Raw genomic sequence first — 26,172 nt, 5'->3', positions numbered from 1 at the left:
GTCTGTTCAACTAAGGAGCAAATCACCAATCTGTTCCGGAATGAATAACTTATTTTACTTGGCATATATTCTAAGAGTGCATTAATATTTTTAAATTTTTATTTATAAACCTGTGGCAGAATATGCATAACATAAAATTGATTTCAGCCACTTTTAAGTGTATACTTCAGCAGCATTAGGTGCATGCAGTGTCGTGTAACCATCACTGTTATGTTGCTAGAGCTTTTCCACCATCTCCAACAGAAACTGGACCCATCAGTTACTTTAACATTTAAAAAATTTTTTTAATGTTTATTCTTGATTTTATATATATAGAGAGAGAGCACAAGCAGGGGAGGGGCAGAGAGAGAGAGGGAGACACAGAATCGGAAGTAGGCTCCAGGCTCGGAGCTGTCAGTACAGAGCCCGATGCAGAGCTCGAACTCATGAACCTGAGCTGAAGTTGGACACTTAACTGGCTGAACCACCCAGGCGCCCCGACTTCAATATTTTATACACAGCTACGTCACAAAATTTTCCTTCTGAAGTACCTAAGATGTAAGTATAAAAACCTGAATTACTTGATTCTACTTCCTGTTGGCCTTCCTAACATCATTTTCTTCCTTTTGTTAGAACCTTTCCTTAACCAAATGCTCCGGAGCCAATAAAATGATGTCCAAGTAAAAAAAAACATTCTTGTGAATGTTCTCATAAAAAAAGAGAACAAAGAGGGCCTGTCTGAAGCGATCAGCCTTTTACCTGGAAGAGCTCCCTTTAGAAGAAAGCCAGTGAGCGATTTAGAGCCTGAGTGCTCCCTGCAGCCCGGCCCCCGTCTGCTCTGCTCACACTCTCATGTCCCACTGACCGGACACATTGATTCCAGGGCAAACTACCACTCTTTCAAAGGACCTGTCAGTAAAAAAGCACTAACCTAACCTCCTCTCTCATGCACCTCTAAGGACTCTCTTTCTGTCCTCTACAAATCAAGCCTCTTAAAAATCGAGCAGCTGCTTTCCAGGGCATGTGCGCGAGGCCTAGCCCTTTGCTGACCTTCATAAGCCTGGTGCACAAGGTTAAACAGCCGCTCCGCCTGGGACTTGAGCTCCGGGTCCCGGTGCTTGTCGGGATGGTAAAGCATGCACAGCCGCCGGTAGGCAGCTTTCAGCTCTTCCGAGGAGGCCTACGGAGAGAAAAATCCAGTTAGAGAACAATCAATGCTGCTTGAATATTATCGTGATCAGAATCAGCCTTGAAACGGGAACCTGTCAGCCACTCTCCAATGTGTTTGCTTTCTACATTCTGGACATAATGAAGTTATGCTTTATGGCTTCAATAAGGCTTCTTTTTTCCACAGTTAATAAAGTGATCAATTATGTACATCAACAGCAATTGTGTTTTGCTGGGAAATGCTGCTATCAGATGCGTCTCTATACTGGCTCAATGTGCTCTGAGCTGAAACTAAAAACGTCACAGAGACCCGCTTACTTTCTAACCCAAGTTATTTGAAATAAATCACGCGGAGGCACTCTCAACAGAAAACTGGTTCAGACAGGAAAAAAGCTATCTACCATCAGACAGAAAGGCCATGCATTTATCCAGTTTTCTGACAAAGGAACCTTGATGAAGATTTACCCATAAAAACCACAAATAAAATTGTAAAACCAACACAAGCCTCCGATTCAATCTCTGATTCTAAAAGGGAGCACAGAAAGTGGGCAAAAATGCGTTGCTATCCTATAGAAACAAAAGCCCTCCCCCACAAACCCAGAAGACCTCCCCCCAAGCATTCAGCTCCCCAGTCCTCACATGTCCTCAGTTTGAGGGAAAACATGCACCATGGGAAGAACAGATGATACCAAGTAAGTACAATGGACTGAGTGTATTTTAGCCGCACAGAAGGTGGGGGGGGGAGGGGCAGGGAGGATAAAACCCACACTCTGCTTTGCCTGCCGCACAGCCACCAAGATGTCCTCAGACACAAACTCCCTCAGAGGCCCTAGGAACACCGAGCCACCAACCTGGCCAGCCCCTTGGCTCTATTTTGGGGAAACATTCTGTGTGATTTCATATCAGCCTCCGGGACCGTTTGGGTCTATTCGAGGTGATGCTGAACAGGCAGCTCTATCCAGATGACCGGTCAAGTAAAGAACATTTTGTTTTTGGGAGGCAACCCCCTCACCATTTTGACAATAGAAGCCCACTTCTGGGTTGCCGATGACACACCAGAGGGACCAAAAAACCAGCCATGCGGGCAGAGAACGGGACCAGGTCCCTGGTGAGAATGCCAGGGCCGACAGTGCACTAGGAACAGGCCTCAGAACACGTGTCCCCAAGGAGAACCAGTACAGGGACTGATCAAGGGATCAAGGTTACAAGGGAAAACGTTTGACCACATTTTTCTAGAATTTCCACAACTTTTCATTACCTTCCAGTTCCAGGACTAATGAGTTTTTTCACTAAGGAAAAAAGGAAAAACTTTACTGTACTTTAGTAATAACTTTTCGGCATGAAATTTATTTTTATTTTTTTAAGTTTATTTAGAGAAAGAGCATGAAGCGGGGAAGGGGAAGAGAGAGAGAGGGAGAGAGAGAGGGAGAGAGAGAATCCCAAGCAGGCTCTGCGCTGTCACGAACCGTGAGATCGTGACTTGAGCAGAAATCAAGAGTCAGATGCTTAACCGACTGAGCCACCCAGAGGCTCCAGGCACAAAATTTAAACACTTTATGCAAAACTAAGTTCTTCAGATGTTAGAAAACCAGCAACGTTGGGCAGGTTCCCTAGAGGTTTTAAACAAGGAGTTCTGAAGCACTCCAAAAGAAAGACACTCCATGTGACTGGTAAGATGTCAGTCACACGTGCCCGAGAGGAGAGGCCATGGGGAGGCCTGGTGCCCGTCGGTGCCATCAGGACGATGCCTTCACCTCCGGGCCCTCGGCTTCTTTGTCTGGGCGGGGAGGTGGCTGGCTGGCTGACCTCTACAAGCCCTACTAGCTCTGACTTCACATGATCTGTTACCCGGAAAAGAAATACCTACTATACCCGAGACACTCCGCCTGTCCTTTAAACCAGACACAGACCATTGCTGCTTGTTTGGACAGAGGCTCATTTGCACACAGTTTTACATCAGCAGCTTCTTGGAAGGGGGTCAAAGACTTGGCTGACCGAGCAGCCCCTTGCCAGGCAGATGTCTGCCCTGTTCCAGCACCAGTCTTCCGCCCTCCCTTTGGGGCAGCCCCTGAGCGTTACACTGTTGAACAACTTGTAGCCGGCTGCCTTCCTTCCTTCTCTCCACTGGCCTCCGAGGTCAGTGGTGAAGAACATGGGCTGGGGGCAAATGAGCTTTCGGACCCTTAGCTCGTTCATCTGCAAAGTCTCAGGGATGGGGAGACAACGAGGGGAGAGCAGACCCTACGGTGCCTGCTTACAAAGGGTGGCTCTTGTAAAACCTTTTCCTCGTTTTCTCAACTTGAAACCGCGGACTGCGGGACCTCCCTCCTCAAAGTTACTGTGAGGAGTAAATGAAGTAGGACCTGTAGAGCACTCAACAATGCTGTGTATTCCGAAGGGGTCCGGGTCCTTGGCTGTCCTGTCACAAGTGAAGCTCGACATTCCCGTGGCATCACGCACACTGAGACCGGAACAGGACACGGGGTACTGGCATAGGGTAACAGGAGTGCTCATCCAGGAAGCAGTTCATTTCTGAAAATTCACTTAGGACACGTGCCCTTTGCTAGATGGGCACTCCGTTTCAGTAAGGACCATGAGACCCCATAGCAGAGATGTGCCTCAACAGTCCCAACTCTGCAGCTCTTTCTTCTTTCTCCTACCACAGGCTTCTTTCCTGGCCGACATCAAGCATGCGACGCATTTCTTGCCACATTTACCAATATGCCACCTGTACCAAACCTCACTGTTTTAAGCAAATAAGTAATGGTTAACTAAATAAAATAGATCTTCTCCAGGTAGGTTTACTTATGTAATGATGTAAAAGGGGCTTGTTCCTTCCAAGACAGCAACTACAGATTATTTTCTTTCTGCAAATTGTAAGTGTTCTTTCCAGTATCTCATAAAAGTTACAGGCGCATGATTAGACAGATCTGGCTGACTCTAGCTTAGACTGCTGTTTCCTGGTTGTTAAACTAGATGACAAGGGGGCAGAATATCTAATCCGCAAGACCTTCTGTAATCATATTAATAAATGGCTTAATGTGTTATTGATTAAGTAATAGAAACGAGGAGTTTCATTTTTAATAAATAGCATGTTCAATAAAAGGTTAGATTGGGCCTTTCATCATATCTGAATAGCTAAGGTCACTGGTTCAATATTTCACAAATGATAAACTCTTTATCATAAAAATACTGGTATCATTTCAAAATCTGCTATCATTAAAAATGAAACCTACAGTTGCACACTTGTTTCTAAAATCCTATATAAAGTAAGGAGATGTACTGTGCCTTAAGTCTGAAAAGTTCCAGCATGTCAATCATCTGGTTATATTTCTAATTAAAGTAAATTTATTATAAATCCAGCCTTAGTGATCATAACATTCACAGTGGAAAGGTCCTTTGTGACCTGACTGTAGAGTTTAGTGGTCTGTTGAAATGGTTGGATTCATCGATGCTATACAAGACAAAAATGAAATTCCTGTGGTAAGGCACAAAACTAAAAGGCATACAGATTACAAGGGAGAAGGTTAAACTTTCTGCATTTGCAGATATCACCTATGTGGGAAATCATAAAGCACCTACAAAATGGCTGCTAAGTGACATTAGTGAGGTCACGGGATATGGGGTCAATATGCAAATATCAATTTTTTTCCTACATTACTAAAAACTAAAATTTAAAAAGACAATGCACTTAGAGTACCATCACAAACACGAACTGCTTAGGGATGGACGGGACGAGTGCGTGCAGGACGTGTCCATGGGCAGCCACAACACAACTCTGACAGTGAAAACGATGGAGGGACAAACCATTTTCGTGCATCGGAAGAGTCAACATTATTAAGATGCCACATTCTCCCAAAGCATGCTACAGATACCACGCAACCCAAAACCCCACCAGGCCTTTTTCTGTAGAAACAGACAAGCCAATTCTAAAATTCATGTGGAAAAACAAAGGCTATGGAACAAAAAGGTATGTTACTTTCCTAGTTGTTTTATCAGCCAGAATAGCTGAAAAACAACTGGCAGACTTATGTGGCTGGATTTTAAGACTTAGTACAAGGCTATGGGAATCGAGACAGTGTGGTACAGGGGAAAGAACCAATGTAAAAGTCAACGGCACGGTAGTGAGCCCACAAAGCGACCCCTACATACATATGGCCACGTGATCTCCGACAAAGAGGTCAAGATGGTTCAAGGGGGAAAAGATAGTCTCTAATACATGATGCTGAAAGAGGGGAACATCCACATACAGAAAGGAGAACCTGGACCCTTATCTTGCATCAGACAAGAGGTCACGCAAAGACCTCCGGATAAACAAAAGCGGATACACAGAAGCCAAGGGAGTTCATTACCACTAAACCTGCCCTGCAAGCGAGCTCCAGGGAGTCCTGTGGAGTGAAATGAAAGACTGCAACTCAAAGCCATATGAGGAAATATAGGTCTCAGTAAAGGTTAAAGACAAGTGCAAGTATAAAAGCTAGTGTTAACCGCAAAAACAGATCCTAACTCCACATTTTGTTTTCTTAATAATTTAAGTGACTAACACATTAAAAAAGCCTGTCAGACTAAAAGCTAGTCCTTTGTAACTTTGGCTTGTAACTTCACATTTTGTTTCTACATCATGTAAGAGGCTAATGCATTAGGGAAAACAGTTATCAGGTTATTTTTTGGAGACGCAACAGATAAAGATGTAATTCTATGACCTCGATCACTGAAAGGCATGGGAAAGAGTTTTTGTATGTTATAGAAGTTAAGCTGGTATAAATTCAATTAGAGTAGTAGGAAGTTAAACGTAGTTTAACACACTAAACCACAAAGAAAACAGAATACATGTGAAAAATGAGGGAAGAATTAAAACGTTTCACTATTAAAAAATGGCTAAACACAAAAGACCCTAATTTGGAAATTAAAGGACAAAAACAGATACAGGGCATAGAAAGGAAATAGCAAAACAGCAGAAATAAGGCCCGCCTTATCAATAATTACTTTAAACTCAACGGGTTGAATTCTCCAATCAAAAGAGATTAGCAGGATGAATTAAAAAAACAAACAAACCACGACCCAACTATTTGCTCTCTATAGGAGACTAGCTTTAGAACCAAAGACACTAATATGTGAAAAGTAAAGGGATGGAAAAAGATTCCCTGCAAATAGTAACAGAGAGAGTAGGGTGGCTCCACTAATATCAGACAAAATAGACACTAAATCAAAAAAGGTTGCAAGAAACAAAGAAGGACAATATATATTCATAGGAGGTCCAATATAGAAAGAACATATTAATAATTATAACTATTTGTTACCTAATAACAGACCGTCAAAATATATGAAGCAAAAATTGACAGAATTGAAAGGAGAAATAGACAGTCCTACAATAATGGTTGGAAATTGCACTATCTTGCTTCAATTATGTAGAGAATAACCAGGCAGAAATAAAGAAACAGGACCGGGACAACACAGTAAACCAAGTAGATCTAACAGACATATGTAGAATATTCTACTGTGACACCAGAACACACTTTGGGATGTGTGCAGATGGGATGTCATGTATGTAGGAAATCATAAAGAACCTGCATAAAAGCTACTAAAGGCTCTTAGCAAGGTGATGGGATTGGGGTATCAACAAAAGGTTCAATACAGCAAGATATATATTAAGCCACCAATGAAGTCTCAATAGACTTTAAAAGAGATAACCTAAGTATCTTCTCCAACTACAATGGGATGGAGTTAGAAATCAGTAACAGAAAGAAAACTGGAAAATTCACACATTTGTGGAAATTAAACAACACATTCTTAAATAACCAAGAAGAAACCACAAGGGAAATTAGAAAACAGATGAATGAAAAGAAACAAAATATACTGAAACTTCTAGGATGCAGTGAAAGCAGTGCTGAGGGGGAAATTTACAACCATAAATGTTTGCATTAAAAAACAGGAAAGGGGAGCCTGGGTGGCTCACTCTGCGGAGTGTCTGACTTCTGCTCAGGTCATGATCTCACAATTCGTGAGTTCAAGCCCCACGTCGGGCTCTGTGCTGACAGCTCAGGGCCTGGAGCCTGCTTCCAATCCTCTTGTCTCTCTCTTTCTCTCTCTCTGCCCCTCCCCTGCTTGCACTCTTTTTCTCAAAAATAAAGAAACATTTAAAAAACAAAACAAACAAACAAACAAACAAACAAACAGGAAAGATCACAAATCAATGCCCTAATATATAACTAAGAAACTAGAAAAAGAACACACTAAACTCAAAGCTGGCTAGCAGAAGGAAATAATAAAGACCAGAGCAGAGATGAATAAAATAGACAATACAAAAGCAATAGAATGAATGAAACCAAAAGTTGGTTCTCAAAAACAAACAAACAAACAAACAAAAAAACACACACACACAAAACACAAAAAACACAAAAAACAAACAAAAAAAAATCAACAAAACTGACAAATCTCTAGCTAGACTGCCTAAGGAAAAAAGGAGAGAAAATTCAAATTATTAAATTCAGAAATTAAAGTAGGGATAACATGACTGATTCTATAGAAACAAAAGGATTATAAAGGAATACTATGAACACTTAATTGTCCACCAACAAGCTGGAAAATCTAGATAAAATGGACAAACTTCTGGAAATTCAAAACCTACCAAGATTAAATCATGAAGAAACAAAATCTGCATAGACCTATAATTAGTAAGGAGGTTCAATTACTAATCAAAGACTTCTTGACAAAGGAAAAAAAGCCCTGGACCTACCTGCTTCATTGGTGAATTCTATCAGAAATTTAAAGAACTAGTATCAATCCTTCTCCAACTTTCCCAAAACATCAAGGAGGGAACACTTCCAAACGCATACCAAATCTGGACAAAGACACCAAGAGAAAACTAGAGACCAATACACCTTATGAATACCAATGCAAAAATTCTAAACAAAACACTAGCAAATAAAAATTTCACATTCTAAAAGGATTATTACACATCATGACCAAGTATAATTTATTTCTGAAATGCAAGGAAGGATAGTTCAACAAAAATCAATCAATATAATAATATACTACACTAAGAGAATTAAAGAAAAACAAAGCACCCCACACGATCATCTCAATTGATGAGGAAAGAGCATGTGACAAAATTCAACACCCTTGAGTATAAACACACTCAACAAACTAGGAACAGAAGGAAACTACCTCAGCATAATAAAAGGCATAAAGAGCTCTTACAACTGAAGACAGACCTACGGTGAACATCACTCAATGGTGAAAGACTGAAACAACTTCCTCTAAGATCAGGACCAAGGCAAGGATGTCTGCTTTGGCCACTTCTATTCTATACTCCTGGAAGTCCAAGCTAGAGCAATTAGGTAAGAAAAAGAAATAAATGGTATCAAAATTGGAAAGAAGGAGTAAAATAATCTCTTTTCCCAGATTGTATGATCTTGTATGAAGAAAACTAAAGATTCCACACACACAAAAACTGTTGGAATTAATAAATGAATTCAACAAAGCTGGAGGATACAAAGTCAACACACACAAATTAGCTGCATTTCTAGACACTAAAAATAAGCATTCTGAAAAGGAAATGAAGAAAAACAGTCCATTTACTATAGCATAAAAAAAACCAGTAACGGAACTAAGGAGGCAAAGGATTTTTATAACGAAAACTATGAAACACTGCTGAGAGAATTAAAGAAGACATAAAAAAATGGAAAGACATTCCACATCAACACACTGGAAGACTCAGTATTATTAAGATGTCAATACTACCCAAAGCAACTAAAAGATTCAAGGCAATCCCTATCAAAATCCCAAAGACAGTTTTTGCAGAAATAGAAAAATCCACCCTAGAAGTCACATGGAATCTCAAAGGCTCCCAAAGAGCCAAAACAATCCAGAAAAAGAACAAAGTTGGAGGATGCATATTTCTTTATTTCAAAGCTTACTGCAGAGCTACAGTAATCAGAACAGTGTGGCACTAGCATAAAGACAGGCATACGGACCAACAGAATAGGACACAGGACCCAGAAATACAAATTCACATATACGTCAAATAATTTTTGACAAGGTGTCAAGACTACTCAATAGGAAAAAGACAGCTCTTCCAACAAATGGTGCTTGGGGAAACTGGATGTTCATATGTAAAAGAATGAAGTAAGACCCTTATTTCACACCATATATAAAAGTTGATGCAACTGATTTTGTATGTTGACTTCACATCCTGCAACTTTGCTGGATTCATTTATTAGTTTACCCACTAAAAATAGATGGGTGCTCTAAACATAAGAGCTATGAGTGTAAAACTCTTAGAAGAACACATAGGGCAAAAGCTTCATTACATTGGACTTGGCAATGATTTCCTGGATATAACATCAAAGGCACAGGCAATAAAGGAAAAAATAGACAAACTGAACTCAAGAACTTTTGTAAATCAAGGGATACTATCATGAAAATGAAAAAAACCACCAAAGAATGAGAGAAAATATTTGCAAATCATATCTTTAATAAAGGATTAATATCCAGAATATATGAGGAACCCCTAAAACTCACCAAAAATAACCAACCTAATTCAAAAATTGACAAAGGACTTGAATAGACATTTCCCCAAAGAAGATACAAGAGTAGCCAATAAGCACAAGAAAGGATGCTTGATATCACTAATCATTAGGGAAATGCAAATCAAGGCCACAATGAGCTATCTATCACTTCACACCCATTAGGATGCTATTATAAACCAAACTGACAATAACAAGTGTTAGCAAGGACGCGAAGAAATTGGAATCCATGTACACTGTTGGTGGGAATGTAAAGTGGTATAGCTCTTGTGGAAAACAGTATGGCAGTTCCTCAAAAAACTAAAAATAGATTTATCATATAATCCAGCAATTCCACTTCTGGGCATATACCCAAAAGAACCGGAAGCAGGGTCTCAAACAGATTATTTGTAAACCCGGTTCACAGCAATATTATTCACAACAGCTAAAATATGGAAGCGGCCCAAGTGTCCATCAACAGAGGATTGCTCAGCAACAAAATGTGGTAAAAACATACAATGGAATACTAAGCCTTAAAAAGGTAGGGAACGTTGACATATGCTACACCAGGGGTGAACCTTGAAAATATCATGCTAAGTGAAATAAGCCAGTCACAAAATGATAAATACAATGTGATTCTAGTTAGCTGAGGTACCTAGAGTAGTCAAAAAATCACAGGAAAGTTGAATAATACTTGCCGGGGAGCAGGGGAGGGGGAGTAGAGAGTTACTGTGTGATGGGTAGAATTTCAGTTTTGCAAGATGAAAAGACTTTAGAAGATAGGTGGTGGCAATGGTTACACAACAATATGTATGCACTTACCACCACTGAACTGTACACTTAAAAACGGGTAAGATGGTAACATTTTATGTTATTTGTATTTTACAGTTTAAACAATTGAAAAAAAAAACACCTCAAAAATGGAAAAAAAAAACCCCACCTAAATGTGAAAGCTAAAACCATAAAACTTCTAAAAAGAAAACATAGGAGATCATTTTTGTAACCTTGAGTTAAAGATTTCCTGTCAGAACAATAAAAGAAAAATATTTGTAAAACATGTATTCAATAGACTCGTATCCAGAATATACAAAGAGCTCTTACAACTAAAGAAGAAAACCCAATAAAATAATGAGTAAAAGATTTAAACAGAAACTTCAACCAAAGGTGATACAGTAATGGCTAAAAAGTACATGAAAAGACATTCAATATTATTAGTCATTATGGAAGTGCAAATTACAAACAAAAGTAGGTATCACTACACAACCGTGAGAATATCTAAAATGACAAAGACTGAGAATATTAAGTCTGGGTGAGGATATGAAGCAAAATAAACACCAAATTCAAAAATATGAACAAAAGCTTTGTCATCAGCATAGAGATAAAAGTGGCCATCAATTCTTCTGGTCAAAATAGGCTAAAGAAATGAGTCAAGTGCTAGGTTTTTCCCAGTTGAATTACCTTTAAAAAACCTTTATTCTTATTAGAAAAGTATACATACTCATCATGGATAAAATGAAAAGTACATAGCACCAGGCTGGCTCAGTTGGTGGCAAGTGTGACTCCTGATCTACGGGCTGAGTTTGAGCTCCACATACAGCTTACTTAAAAAAAACAAAAAACAAAAAACAACCTAAAAAAATAAAAATAAAAATAAAAATGAAAATGAAAATAAAAATAAAAATATGGGGCGCCTGGGTGGCTTGGTCGGTTAAGCGTCCGACTTCGGCTCAGGTCATGATCTCATGGTCCATGAGTTCGAGCCCCACGTCGGGCTCTGTGCTGACAGCTCGGAGCCTGGAGCCTGTTTCAGATTCTGTGTCTCCCTCTCTCTCTGCCCCTCCCCTGTTCATGCTCTGTCTCTCTCTGTCTCAAAAATAAATAAACGTTAAAAAATAAAATAAATAAAATAAAATAAATAAATAAAAATAAAAATAAAAATAGGGGCACCTGGGTGGCTCAGTCAGTTAAGTGTCCAGCTCCTGGTTTCAGTTCAGGTCATGATCACAGTTCCTAAGTCTGAGTCCTGCGTTGTGTTTGCGCTGACAGTGCAGAATCTGCTTGGGATCCTCTCACTCCCTCTCTTTTTGCCCCTCCCCTGCTCACATGCACTCTCCCTCTCGAAATAAATAAACTTTTAAAAATAAAAGAAAAAAATTGTAGACAAAATATTTGTTTTTCTATAATTTTGTCTTTTTTTTTCTGTTTAAAGGTCTTTATGAGGTTTTGTTTTTGTGACTTTTATTGGTCTTTAAGTATTTTCCACATCATTTCAATTTTTTTTTAATTTTGAGAGAGAGTGCACAGGCATGTAAGTGGGGGAGAGAGAGAGAGAATCTCAAGCAGGCTCCACACCCAGCGAGGAGCCTGACCTGGGGCTAGGCCTCACAACCATGAGATAATGACCTGAGCCAAAATCAAGACATTGAACTCACTGAGCCATCCAGGTACCCTGAAACTTAATTTAATTTTTATTATGACTATGAAAATATAGCTCAAAGCTGAATGAACCAGATACTATGACTGTTATTTCTTTTCCTGAACTACTTTTAATTTTTCCTGGAGTTAGTAACTGCCTAACTTTTTTCCATTTGCTTTAGCTTTCTAGGTATCTATCACAGATTCTTCTCCAACTCCTCATAGTAAAGCACTTATAAGTAGAGACTTCTAATACTCTTCTCACTACAAAAATACAAAATAGTTTACCAAGTCCAAGTTTTTCTTTTTTCCTAAGAGGTATCCCTCCCAGAGATCTCTGCATTGTGTCCAATGTTAGGCCTGCTAGACAAACTTCATCCTAGGATTTCCTGTCACCATCCTCCAGGGTATCTTCTTGAGTCAGTCTCTTGTGTTCTGTATCCTACACCCTTTCTCTTTCCTGGTTTTCTTCTTTATTTTAGTAAAGCTCAACCTCCAGTAGTTTCCTTTACAAAGGTTGGCTAGGAGGAAAAATATTTTAGACTTTGCAGATCTCAAAAAAAAATTTTTGGAGGGACGCCTGGGTGGCTCAGTTGGTTAGGCAACCGACTTCGGCTCAGGTCATGATCTCACAGTCCGTGAATTTGAGCCCCACGTCGAGCTCTGTGCTGATGGCTCAGAGCCTGGAGCCTACTTCAGATTCTGCGTCTCCTCCTCTCTCTACCCCTCCCCTGCTCACACTCTGTGTCTCTCTGTCTCTCAAAAATAATTAAACATTAAAAAATTTTAAAAAAATTTTTTTAAGTAAGCTACACCCATCATGTGGCTTGAACTCAGAGCCTTGAGATCAAGAGATGCACGCTCTACTGGCTGAACCAGCCAGGCACCCCAAAATGTTCTTATATTCTGCCTTTATATTTGATAAGTAGTTAGCTGAGGCTAGAATTCTTGCCCAGAAATATTTTTTCCCTCAGAACTCTTACTGTATTGTTTCATTGTCTTCTAGTTTACAGTACCACTGCCGAGATTGGTTAATGTCATTCCAATTTCCAATACTTTGTGATCTATTTGGAAACTTTTAGGATGCTCTCTTTAACCTATGATTACCCTCAGCACAGGTCTTTTTTCTTCCACCCACGGTGCTAGTTACTTCATTGGCCCTTTCCATCTAGAGTCTCATACTTTTTGGTTCTGAGAATCTTTCCGATAATAATTGTTTAATACTGTCTTCCCCTTTTTACTGCCTAAGAGTTGGTCTTCTAAGTTTTAAATTTTACTTTCAAGGAGATTTCCTCATCTTCCAGCCCTCTATAGAGTTTTAACTTCTATCTTATTTTTAAGTTCTGAGAGTTTCTTCATTTGTATATATTTCTTTTAAAAGTATCACCTTGTTCTTATTTCTTACACGTAGTATCTTATCTCTCTGAAGACCATCTAGTTTTCAAACTCGCTGCACTGCTTCTTTCATTCTCTTCTCTGCATGATCTTAGAATTTCAGACTGGAGCATTCCTTCAAATATTTGATGGTTCCTTAATATCAATGTATATGTGACAGTAAGATACTAAGAAAGTATTTGGAAGCCCTATGTGAATAGGCCTTGTCATCTGATGAGCCTCTCTGTGGAATGGCTGGGAGAGGACCAGGAAGGGAAGTTTCACTTGGCAGTGTTTTCTTTTTGATAGGTTAGTTTTTTCAGGAAAGAGCACAGAGAACAAATGGGAAAAGCTGTAAGTCTCACCATGCGGGATACAATCGCTTATGTATTCCCTGCTTTTGTAAGGGTGCCACTCTCGCCCTCCACTGCGTCGAGGTCTAGGCTCTGAAGCTTTCCTGGTTCAATTTCTCCAGGGAATAAACGTCACGTCTTCTGGCTGGGGGGGGGGCCAGCAGACCCAGCATATCAGCACTGAATGTTACCATAAGAAAGGAAACAATCTTTGTCTATCTGGCAGACAAAAACGGGTACCCTGTTTTAAATTACATGTTTGTTTACATTAAAAAAGGGGGGGGGGACCTGGGTGGCTCAGTCAGTAAAGCATCCAACTTCGGCTCAGGTCATGGTCTCGTGGTTCAGGAGTTCGAGTCCTGTGTTGGGCTCTCTGCTGGCAGCACAGAGCCTGCTTCAGATCCTCTGTCTCCCGTTCTCTCTGCCCCTCCCCCACTTGCTCTCTCTCTCAAAAATAAACATTAAAAAAATTGCACGTTTGTTTACTATTGAGGGTGGATATTTTTCCATGTATTTATTTGCATTTTAGATTTCTTCTTTTATGAAATAACCTATTTGTTTCCTTTGTTTTGTGTTCCTATTGGGGCATTTATCCCTTTTTTTTTTTTTTTTTTTTTTTTTTTTTGCTTAACTTCCAAGAGTTCTTTATATACATTGGAAATAGATGAATTGTTGATCAAATAAATATACTGTATACTCCTTTTGAGTTTTTAAATTGTGTTATGGGTTGTTTTTTTTTTAGGTTTTGGTTTTTTGTCTTTAGCAAACACAGAAGTTCTCCACTTTTACAAAACCAAACCTATACATTGTCTCTCTTCTGATCTCTGCTGTGGCATCATCCTCAGAAAAGTCTCGGACTCCAGTTTCATCCTATTTGCTTCTGTTGAATAACGAAGCCACTGAAGAAGCTACTACTACCTCCACCTACCCAAAGTCTAGGGAAGACCATCTCTGGAATCAATGTGATGCACACACTCAAAGAGCATACTGCCACTCTGCTTCTGTTTTCTATTTTCATTTAACGAAGCAAGTGGAAATGGGTGAGGAACACCCGGATGTCTGAACGGAGACCTTATCGGTCATGATCGGGGAGGGCAGCGGTTCTCGGGGTGTGGCGTGGGGCCCCCTGGGGGTCTGAAAACTAGTTTCAATAAAACTAAGCTACCGCTTGCCTTTTTCTCACCGTGTCATGCATACAGTGGAATTTACTTAAGGCCAAATGATATGTGATGACATCACTGTTTTGATGGTTAACAAAATGTGTACTTGTGTATTGTGTTTGCTAGTAATTTCTAAGGTGGTAGTTTTACAGCACAAATATAAGAGATTTCAGAGATTCGTTCAACTGGCTCTCAGTTATTTCACTGTGTAGTTACTAGATATTTTTCATTTTATCTGCTGTGATGTCTGTATCTCTGTAATTTCATTACTTTTCAATACACAGCTATTTTGAAATCCTTCAGTCTTCCTGTGCCTTACTGAAATACTAGTACACTTTATGTCTCCTTTTATATTTTATTAATTGAGCTTTAATTTCTTCTTTTTTAAGTTTATTTATTCTGAGAGAGAGAGAGAGAGAGAGACAGAGACAGAGACAGAGAGGGAGAGAGAGAGAGTGCGCACTCATGTGCAGGAGGGGCAGAGAGGGAGAGAGAGAGAATGCCAACGCAGGGCTCAGACCCATGAACAACGAGATCACGACCTGAGCTGAAACCAAGAGTCGGATGCTTAACCGACTGAGCCACTGTGGTGCCCCTGAACCACTGCCAGTCTCTAAGGCAGAGGGAAGGGCAAGAGACAGAGACTCTCTGGCTCTCACACCAGCATTTAAACCCCTCAGCCTGAGCAGGACCCACATCGCTTCCACTCATATCATTGGCTAGAACTAGTCACAGGGCCTCGCTCAACCACTAGGGGACCAGGAAGCGTAGTCCTGGCCGGCAAGCAAAGAACCAATAAACGGCATGCAGCACTTAAAACTAACGCAATGACGATATTTAATTCAATACTTTGAAGCACGTAAGCGGCAACTTACACCTCACCACGCTCATTTTAGGAAAAGGAAAGCCACTAGGTCTTTAGTTGCTGAAGCCTATACTTTCCAGCCCAAACCTCCAGGCTGCATCTATGTTGCTGTACTTCCGGAAGGAATTCTCCACAAACTATGTTCTATTGGATTTTGGGAAGTTTGCCTAATTACCACAATTGAAGATTCATTATTGTCCATAGGTTCCATGACAATCTGATTGAAATCAACTGCATCAGCTAATAAAACCTGTAATTTTTTTATGATACTTGGTGCTCATACAACTTAAAGGAAAAAGCAGATTTCAGAGCTAAGTGACACCAAGAGAGTCTGGGTTCTTTGTGCTGAGTAAGAGCTGCTTCATGGAGGAGGGCTGTTCCAGATCACTCGGTGTCACTGAGGAGAGCAAGTCACGTCCTCACCAAAGCACTACACCGGACTTGGAAAAATGTCCTACTTCATTTTGCAAAGGTTCCCACTACGTAGCCCGAAACTCCACACAATAAAACCACGCTCACACACAGTCCTGCCATCTTCTACTGTCATCCGCCCCACTCAACACAGCCTTCTACATTTTCATTTGGAGGGTCTGGAAACAAGCTGGGGTTCATCCGCAAACAGCAAGACTCCAACGGCGCACGCGGACTCACCCTCAATCTCAGCCGTGGTGCAGACTCATTCTGCCTGGCCCACCTTTACAAGAGCGTCTCAAGCAGAACAGGATCTCAAGGGAGACTAAACCCGTGTTGTCCATCCTGAAAACTGAGCTCTGACAAAAGAAACTACAATCGAATCCACCTGAAACGTATTTACTTTTACCAATATCATCGCTGACGCCAGTGCAAGAGATGAGAAAGAAGTAACCGGTTCCCCCTGCAATAAACAGAAGAGGAACAGGGTGTCTCCCAGGTGAAAAAGCACCAGCCCAGCAGGACAAGCCCTCGTTCCTCTCCCGGCCTGGTACCCAGTCTCCGCAGGGAGTGAGCTCCAAGGCCTGCATTTCAATTTGCTCTCTTCCTCCTGCATCTGACTTTGAGCAGTTTTTATCAGTGAAAATTTAGAAATGCCAAGCTGATAACTGATAAACTCCTTCCAAAAAATTCCTCTAGAGCGGTTTGTTGCCAAAACCGCAACGTGATCTTCGACACAGGTTTTCCACAAAGTAAAACGTGTCTAGACACGTGAATACGATGTTAGTAAATACTGACCTCTTCGAGTCAGTCCACTGATCGAGTGTCAGCCCTGTCCTAAGTACCACAGGAGGTACAACAGAAATATATTAAGGAGTTTACAAACTAGGTGTGCGTGTGGATGTGCGCTTCCCCTAAAAAAAACCCCACATGTGTGGATTTAACTAAACGATACAAGACAGAAATGCTAACATTAGCTGGGGGGAAGTAAGTTCGGGGCAGTGAGAATGCGAAGAAAACTTCATGGAGGTGGAGGGACCCAAATGGGAATGCAAAAAGGTGGACTGTGATTTGCTTTGGTATCTAGGACGGGCTGGGGCATTTCAGAGGAAAAGAACATCCTGACGAACAGGCCAGTGTTGGGGACAGAGACAGAACACTGACCAAACTGACAAGAGCTAAGCAGTATAAGCAGGAGGCTGGCAGGAAGTGAACTTGGACATCCATCCACTTGCTCGTTCATTCAGTAAACATTGGTAGGTACTTATCATATACCCACACTGTCCAAAGGGATATAACGGGGAATCAGACAGCTGTGGTCCCAAACCACATGACGCTTACTTTGCAGTGGAGAAAAGCAGAACATCACCATACGGTAGGCAAAAAAACATAAAACATCTAATTTATAAGGTGCTTTAAAACAGAGCTGAGAGTTTGACCCTGACCCGATAAACAATGGGAGGTCATGAGAGGTTTCTGGGCAGGGAAATAATGCGATTGGTACTGTTTGTTGATATCAGTTTGGTACAGTCTGACTAGAACTGACAAAAATCAAAATCAGAGAGACCTAAGGAAAAGTGCAGCAGAACCACAGGGTTGAGGTTAGAGGGTTGGTTGGGAGCCCAGAAGTCAGAGTGGAAATGAAGGATCAGAGTTGGCAGGGGGTCAAGGGGAGGCTTTATGAGCTGAATGCATTTGTGGGACAATTAAAAGGGGCTCAATACCATAAGGAGAAACAGACCAAAAAGCACTCCAGGAGTTCTGGCTCAGATGCATGGGTTGGGGAAAATTGGAAGCATCGGGCTGGGGGGGGAAGGTGAATCTGACCACCACGTACAGCCCAGAAGGCACACAGAGATGCAGGAGAAGCAAGAGATTTTAAAAAGAGCCAAGCTCACGAGGCCCAAACCTGGGGGAATTCTCAGGACGGAGAATGAGCACCTGGCAAGGTAAGAAAGGAGGACAAAGGGAGCATCAGAGGAGCCAAAGCCGAAGGGGACTTCAAGGTGGCACACAGGCACACACGTGGTGCACACACACACTTGCACAAAACACTCCCACTGGTATTTCCTCATTTGGTGCTTTAATACTCACAGAACACCTTGGGGCGCCTGGGTGACTCAGTCGATTGGGTGTCCGGCTTTGGCTCAGGTCATGATCTCACCGTTTGAGAGCTCGAGCCCCGCATCGATTGGACTTGCTGCTGTCAGTACAGACCCCACTTCAGATCCTCTGTCCCCCACTCTCTGCCCCTCCCTCATTCGCAGTCTCTCTCTCAAAAATAAATAAACATTAAAAAAAATACTCACAGAACACCTTGAGATTGGTATTGGGACCTCCATTTAAAAGGAGGTAGGGGCGCCTGGGTGGCGCGGTCGGTTAAGCGTCCGACTTCAACCAGGTCACGATCTCGCGGTCCGTGAGTTCGAGCCCCGCGTCAGGCTCTCGGCTGATGGCTCAGAGCCTGGAGCCTGTTTCGGATTCTGTGTCTCCCTCTCTCTCTGCCCCTCCCCCGTTCATGCTCTGTCTCTCTCTGTCCCAAAAATAAATAAACGTTGAAAAAAAAATTTTTTTAAAGGAGGTAAACACAATGAGGATCAGAAAGATTTAAAAGTGTGATCTGAGGTGGAGAAGGAGTTTCCCTGACCTTGGACCCCTGACCCAAAAGCTGGCTAGAGAGTAAGCGCCCGTGCACCCTGGCCGGGACCACACTGTGGTTCATGAGAGTGAAAAGCTGCAGAGCGGGGACAGGTATTTACAAAACATCAATCACACAGCAGGCTCATCCAAACTGTGTGAGGAACTCTGACAAATCAATAAGCACATTCCTTGTTAACTTTTATGCTCACGATACTAATAACAACATATTGACATTTACTTTACATAATAACATGCCCATTACTATGCTGAGCACTTACATGCATTCTTGCTTAATTTTCCCCAAAGCCCTAGGACAGTGAAATTATTGTCTGGAGTTTATGGGTGAAGAGAGAGGCTCAGAGAGGCTAACCGGCTTGCCCCAGATAAGGCTGCTACAAAGTCAAACTCAAATCTGAGTTCAAGGACTTCATCTTTCGAAGCTCCACCACCATCTCTGCCTTTTCAAATCATCACCGACAAATGTGCACAGGGGCTTTCCATGGAAGGTGCTGGGCTCAGTGGCCCCAACTGTCCTTCTCTTGAACCCCTGAACACGGCCACAGCTTTGTAGAGCACAGGGGGCAGGTGGATACAGTCCATGTCATGGGATTTTGAAGAGTCAACCTCCTACACCCATCTTAGATGCTGCTTCGGGAAGGTGGGCTTCAGAGAGAGAGAACAGAATCACGAATAAGTCAGAAAAGTTAAACGGGGGGTTGATCAAGTAACTCCAAGACCTAAGTTGTCTTACACAGAAGGAAAACACTTACAAAATCTACACAACTCATTCCCCCCAAGATGGCAATATAAATTCAAAAACAGAATAGGCGGTCAGTAATGACAGAAGTCTACATACTAACAAAGAAAAAGCAAGCCCCTGGTCACCTTCAAGGTTCATGGGGCGGGGGCGGGGGCGGGGGGAGGGGCTTTCCTCCAAGCCCACCTCTACAGACCACGGAATGTGAGGACAAAGGAGCCAGTGGAGCAGAAAGTTCGATTCCTGACCAGAGGTCATTCCAAGGGCTGAGGGGAGATTTTTCTGACCGCTGTACAATTTGGTGCTCATTTCTCTTCCCGGTCATGTCCATATGCGGTTTTGGTGCCCTTGAGACACAACAGGAAATAAAGGCCAGCGTCTTAGAGAAATGAGCTCCGGTTCCTTTCTGGGTCAGGAGTGATGGTTCGGATCCTGTCTTTGCATCAAGAGCTTGGCTTATTTTTCCCTAAAAGCCTGACCTTCTACTTGCTTTCTCCGTGTCCATCTGTTAAATCCTGCCCACTCACGCAGACTTCTTGTGGTTGATGTCTGCTGGCATTTTACCACTGGAGAATGTTCTGGCTCTTCCAAACGAGGGAGGGAACACTGTGCACTCGTCGCATGCAGATATGGTTCTAACGGTACAAGAGCCAAACGGGAGCCGGCCGTCAGGCTATGAACTTGGAGGAGGCTCCAAGCTCCGAGCTCCTTCAAGGGAAAAAGGGACCTTGATAACTCTGATGATAAGGCGGCAGTGTTCCCGACGGTCTTTCTCCCAGTGGGGCCCCCTTTTAAACTCTTATGCCCTTGTATTTATTCATTCCTGTTAGTTGTCTTAAATCCTTTCTTGAACAAGGTAGGGTATAAATAAAATAAAAGTCAAAGTTTAATAAAAGTTAAACACTAAAATTCCACAGCCAAGGGAAACGCGAAAACATGTTGCTCCCTTGTCCTGTATTCTCTTATCCACTGTTTTACTACTGAACTCACAGCAAATATAAAAGCTTTCAACTGAATTCTCCTTAGCAAAGAAAAAAAAGAGAGGTATTTTGGTAGATAATGCAGAACTAAGCATTAAAATTTCAAGAAGCAATTGTTTGAAATGCCTGAAGCAGAAAGGTAATAACTAGCCTGTGGTTCATTAAAGAAAACACGTTTTAAAATTTAACCTCACGGTGTTTGCTAATCATATTATGACACTGGAACCAACTGGGTATCCTAAGAGCTCCCTCTGCACCCAGAAGCCTCTCTGAACTCTAGCTGGGAACTCTCCTGACCCCAGTGCTCTGTCTTCTGATCAGGGAGGTCCTCCCCTTCCTGCCTGGGCCCTTAAAGGCCGACAGCTCACGACAGTTATATTTTTGGGTCCCTCTGCGCCTTTACCACAGATACTGTCTTTCTGGATTATCCCTTTCACCCTACTCCCACACTTGGCTCCACCTTCTGGGAACCCCTCCCCACTCAAACTCATGACTTTGCAGGAAGCAGAGTTCAGAGGGATAACTGTCTTTTGAAGAGAAGAAACTTAGTATTTTGAACAGAAAGAGAAAAGAAAACTTTGGGAATTCATAACCTAACACTGAGCACAAATCCTGGCACTGTGTTTTTTATTTTATCAATATAACAGACGAATAGCAAACTTAGCCAGGATGAAGCATATCGAAGCTTTTCTATGTTCACGCATGTCCTTTTTTTAAAAAAAAAAAAAAATTTTTTTTTTTAACCTTTATTTATTTTTGAGACAGAGAGAGACAGAGCATGAACGGGGGAGGGTCAGAGAGAGGGAGACACAGAATCCGAAACAGGCTCCAGGCTCTGAGCTGTCAGCACAGAGCCCGATGCGGGGCTCGAACTCACATACCACGAGATCGTGACCTGAGCCGAAGTCGGACGCCCAACCGACCGAGCCACCCAGGCGCCCCACGTATGTCCTTTTAAAATAAGCAAAACCTCATGCTTTATCAAAATTCAAGAAATAACAATAAATATTAAATGAACATCCACCTGTACAAAGGCACTGTGTGCATATCCTCATTACCTTGCCAAACTCCAGTATATGGCATGCTGGCTCACAGTAAGTTCCTAATAAATTATTGCCTGTCACCTACATTTCAACATCAAAGAAAATGGGAAGCAGGAAGAGTAAACTATTGGCCCAGAGGCAGGAACCCGCTCCTGCCAATAGGAAAATGGGGATTCGAACACAGGACATTCTGGCTGCAAAGCTACAGTGTTGCCTCTTTCTACTCAATAACTCTGAAGTACTATAGCACATGAGTAAATGGGACACTTTAAGAGATTAAATGACTTGTTAAAAAAAAAAAAAGAGGTTAAATGACTTGTCACTCAGGGGCAATGTGGGCTGAGACTCCAGTTTCTAATGACCTTCCTCCTCAGCCTCTTACAGGTGACCTTAGGGATGTGATCATGTGGATAAGACAGGTTTTTGGACAACCAAGGCTTAACACTACTTCCTGAATGCACATGTTTTAAGCAGAGTCACGATTACAAAGTATGGTAACTTTGAACATAGGAACAACCTTCTCAGACCTATCTTGATATCCCTCCTTAAGACTAAATTAGCTGCTCATCACAAAGTTAGATAAGCAACGGATGAGTAAACAACACCTCCCTGCTTCGAGGACTGGAGTGTGCGCCTGGCTGAGCCCACACCACCACACTCCACTTTCTAGACGGCCAGCCAAGCCATCCTGTTGGGTTGCGTGACATCCCTCTAGGTCAATCCGGACAGTGGCCAGTAAACCTTCCTCTCCTGCTCTAGCCCTTTCTTCCCATCTGCAGTCCAAACTTGAATGTTTAGCCCCACTCTGTGACTCTCATCTCCAGCCAGAGAAACCCGGACAACCAAAAACTTTGGAAAGAACAGCGTGCTCTAAACCAGGGAACGAAAAAAAGTGCAGGGACTCCGGGGAAACTTTTTATTGGTAGGTGACAGTTTTGCAATTATAGTTTCAAGGCTAGTGTAGAAGACTGACCTCCATGGGTGGATTAGCAAGGAAAAAAAACTTTTTCACGTAAGTTTATTTTTTTCCTTAACTGTCTTTTTAAAAAGTGTTTAAAACTTGAGAAGGAGATTAGCCCCTTGAAAGCTAAATTGATTGGGATCAAAGATCTTAAAATGGGTTAGGAACACTGCTGAAAGGCATGCGTAAAAATGACAGAGCTTCTTTTAATGGTAATGCCACATTGATAAAGCAGGAATTTCAGTCACTTACTTAGAAATAAATTCAGCTTAAAAAAAGGCATAAATTCAGTGTAGAATGTGTCAGTTAAAATGTCTATAAAATGTATAAAGATCAAAAAAAGTTCACTGATTGGTCAGGAATTCTTTCTCCAAATTAAGTCCTGGAAAGTCATCCCAGAAACCTCAGATCAGTTAGATTTTAGGCACATGATGACACATTTGACTACACTAAACCAAAGATGCCAATCTGGTTTCAGAGTGCCGGGTTAATGATAAATTACTCCCTCCTCAGTGTGATAATGGCTCTACTCTGCAAACAGGAAATCCAGAACACTGGAGAAAAGGGAATCATTAAAGATCACAGAAGTCTTGTTTAGAGAAGAATCTGGTCCTGTCTAGCTGCCTGCTTCACTCTCTGAAATACAATACAAGTGGATATTTTGAAGTTTAAAACCTGGAAAAAGAGATTTGTAAGCTGGTTTTTGACATTTCTGTATACTCCAATTTTAACTATGTATCAGGCTTGTAATTTTTCAAATTTTAAATAGAATTCCCCGGTTTTGGGTCAGGTTGCTTCCATTTGAGGTTTCTAGGGAAAAGTCTCTGAACTTCCTGAACACAGAGTGTTGAAGGTACTCTCTGGAAGGTACTCTGAATAACTGGTGGGAAGAGGACCTTGCCTCCTACAGGTATATTTAAATGGCGTCAAGCTGCAGAACTGACAGCAAATAAACAGGTGTTATTCTCTCCTTCCAACCACACATGTAAGAGTTCAGATTACTTCTATTTTCCTCTAACTCTCCAACGAAATCATGCTATTTCAACTTCAGGTTGATTTCTGATTTCACAAAACAAATCCTAGTAAATATCAAGTCCAGAGATCACCTTCAGAGCTTCTCTTCCAGTAGAATCTTCAGAGATAAAATCTGCACACACTCGGTAACATTTTACACAGAGCTTGTGGACACAGGGAACACAAAGTGACTCTAGCAAGAGAACATGTTTCACAGGAATTTCACCTACAGCCATAAATATGAAAAGTGCCTGAACTCATTGGGAAAGATAAGACTTTTTTTTTTTTTTTAAGAAATAAATATTTGGTTCCCACTCATCAGTCCAATAACAATGACAAGTCCTAAGACCCCAGCATTTTTAAGGTATACCTCTGACAAATGCCCACCAAAGACTCTGGCCAAGTCTATTATTCTAGATCTTTTTGATCAACTGCAGCTGCCTAAGATTCAGTAAGCCTGGAAAATGGGATACATTGTTGCTCAATTACTGATAAGGCCGACTATAAACCAGTGGTAAGAAAGGCTGGTTTCAGAAAAGCTGGTTTCATATACTGCTTTGCTTCTAAGAACTGGAGAAAACTTAGTAACTAGCCAAACGCTTCATTCAAAGGGAAAGAAACCCAAGGCCAAAGAAGTGATTCACCCCAAGCTTTACTGTTTATGACTTATGAGAACCTCCAGGTGCCTATGGCAGATGATAACATGACTTGCAGTTCCCCCCAGACAGTTCATTGTTCATAATGCATGGTGGCTAACACATTTGGGGGGGTTTTTTGTGGGTGCCCAGGCTCACAGTACCAGAACTAGCAGCTCTGTAGTCTGACTAGTCACGACCGCAGAGCGGAAGCTCCGCACGGACTTCCCAGGGATGAATTCAGGCTCTCGCACTTTCTACTGATGTGACTCTGGGCAAGTCACTTAACCTCTCTCTGCCTCAGTTTTCTGAGCTGTAAGTCAAGGATTATCATAACATTTCCCTTAGGGGCTGGGGTGAGAAATGAACAAGATAATGTAACATAAAGTGTTCACTGGGCACGGGGCCCTGCACAAAAGCAGTACTCAAAAAATGTTGGCTATTACCGACAGACACGATGCACACCAACATTTACGCACGACACACATTTGACTGGTTTTGTCTAGAACTTTGTCAAACTTGGCTAATTACGATCGCTGGGAAAAATGAGAGAGGGAATTAACGGTTCTCTAGCAGGGCTGGGAAGACCGAACCCGGCAGCTTAGAGATAAAAGATCCACCTTATGACCTGACCTTGGAAGCCTTCCTGCCCTTCACGCTGATGTCAACGGGGCTGGTCAACAAGAAATGAAACTTCCTGGGCCCCTACTACGTGCCAGGCACAGCGTGAGACCCTATCTCTTACTGGGTGAGGAAACAGGGTGCAAACACTCGGCGTGTGGAAAGCGGCGCGCGTGCTGAGGCCGTGCTTGGGGCACCGCCTGCTTTTCCTGGCTTTACGGCTTCTTCCTAAACTGAGGCCTCCGAATTGAGGCTGTAGGTACGGGAGGCTCTTCCTTCAATTTCGGGACAGCAGCTCAGGGGACAGGAGGGCACAAGCCACGTGCCTCGGGGCCTGAATTCACTTCAGAAGCCGGACGTCCCCATGGATACTCGGGAACCGGACAGACCCCCGTGGGAAGGTTTGCTGGTGGCTTTGACCTTGGTGCCTGAGACTCAGTTTCCCATTCTGCCGGCCGGGGGCGATGACCTAGCCCCTCAGCCAAGGTGAGTTTGTGAGCCGGACGAGGCACCGGGTCCTGGAGGGCCGGGAACCCCACTCCAAGAGCCTCCACCTCGGGGAGCCTTCTTCCTCCTGCGGGTACCGGGGCCTCTGGCTTTGCCAGGACGCGGCGCCCCGGCCGCCGAGAGCAGGGGCAGAGGCCGGCGGGACACCCCCAGTGCAAGGGTCGGGGCAGTGGGGACCGCCCGGTCGGCGGCCGGTCGCGCATGTCGGACGGGGTCACGCGGCCTCCCCCGCCGGGTCCCGGCCGCCCGTGGCGGGGACGGAGCGGTGGCCGCCAGCCCGGCCCTCCCGAGCCACCGGGCGCGGCCTCCGCCCAGACGGCGTCCCGCCGCAGGCCTCACCTCCCTGCGCACGTTCAGCAACGAGTAATAGTCTTCATTGTCCAGCTCCTCCTCGCTCAAGGCCGTCGCCATCTTCGCAACCTTTCACCCCGCCAAACCGGCAAGGCCGTGCCCAAGAGGGACCGGCGAGCCGCGGCCCCAACAGCGCGGGCCAGCCCGCCTGCGCCACAGCGGCCCCTGGCGGACCGGAGTGGCGTCGCCGCCGCCCGCGCATTGCGGCAGCGCGCCTGCGCCCTGCGCCCCCGCGCGGCTGAGGGCGGGACGCGGCGCCGGGGGCCAGCCACGTGCTGCTAGCGATCCTGAAGCCAGCCCGGCTCAGCGGGGACCGGACCGGGACGTTGCGGTCACACCTGGGGACTCCCTGTGTGCCCCACGACCTCTCCCTTGTCTCACCACCCCCTCCTCCCGCCGGCTATCGGTGCGGCGAGCATCCTGTCCCAAACA

General features: G+C 43.1%; 1 protein-coding gene across 1 annotated transcript in view; it reads right to left on the bottom strand.

Annotated features, from left to right (window-relative positions):
- Window positions 1-25,846, bottom strand: part of DNAJC11 (DnaJ heat shock protein family (Hsp40) member C11) — a 69,381-nt gene extending 43,535 nt beyond the window's left edge. The window contains exons 1-2 of the mRNA XM_047873556.1: window positions 25,729-25,846; window positions 1,030-1,159 (exon numbers count right to left, since the gene is read on the bottom strand). Coding sequence (XP_047729512.1) covers window positions 1,030-1,159; window positions 25,729-25,800 — 202 coding nt within the window. The 5' untranslated portion in view covers window positions 25,801-25,846. The remainder of the gene's footprint in view (window positions 1-1,029; window positions 1,160-25,728) is intronic.
- Window positions 25,847-26,172: the final 326 nt, after the last annotated feature.

Source organism: Prionailurus viverrinus, chromosome C1 (assembly GCF_022837055.1).
Source record: "Prionailurus viverrinus isolate Anna chromosome C1, UM_Priviv_1.0, whole genome shotgun sequence".
Taxonomy (NCBI): Eukaryota; Metazoa; Chordata; class Mammalia; order Carnivora; family Felidae; genus Prionailurus; species Prionailurus viverrinus.
The sequence above is the reverse complement of the archived record's forward strand: the minus strand, read 5'-3'. Positions and strand labels throughout refer to the sequence as shown.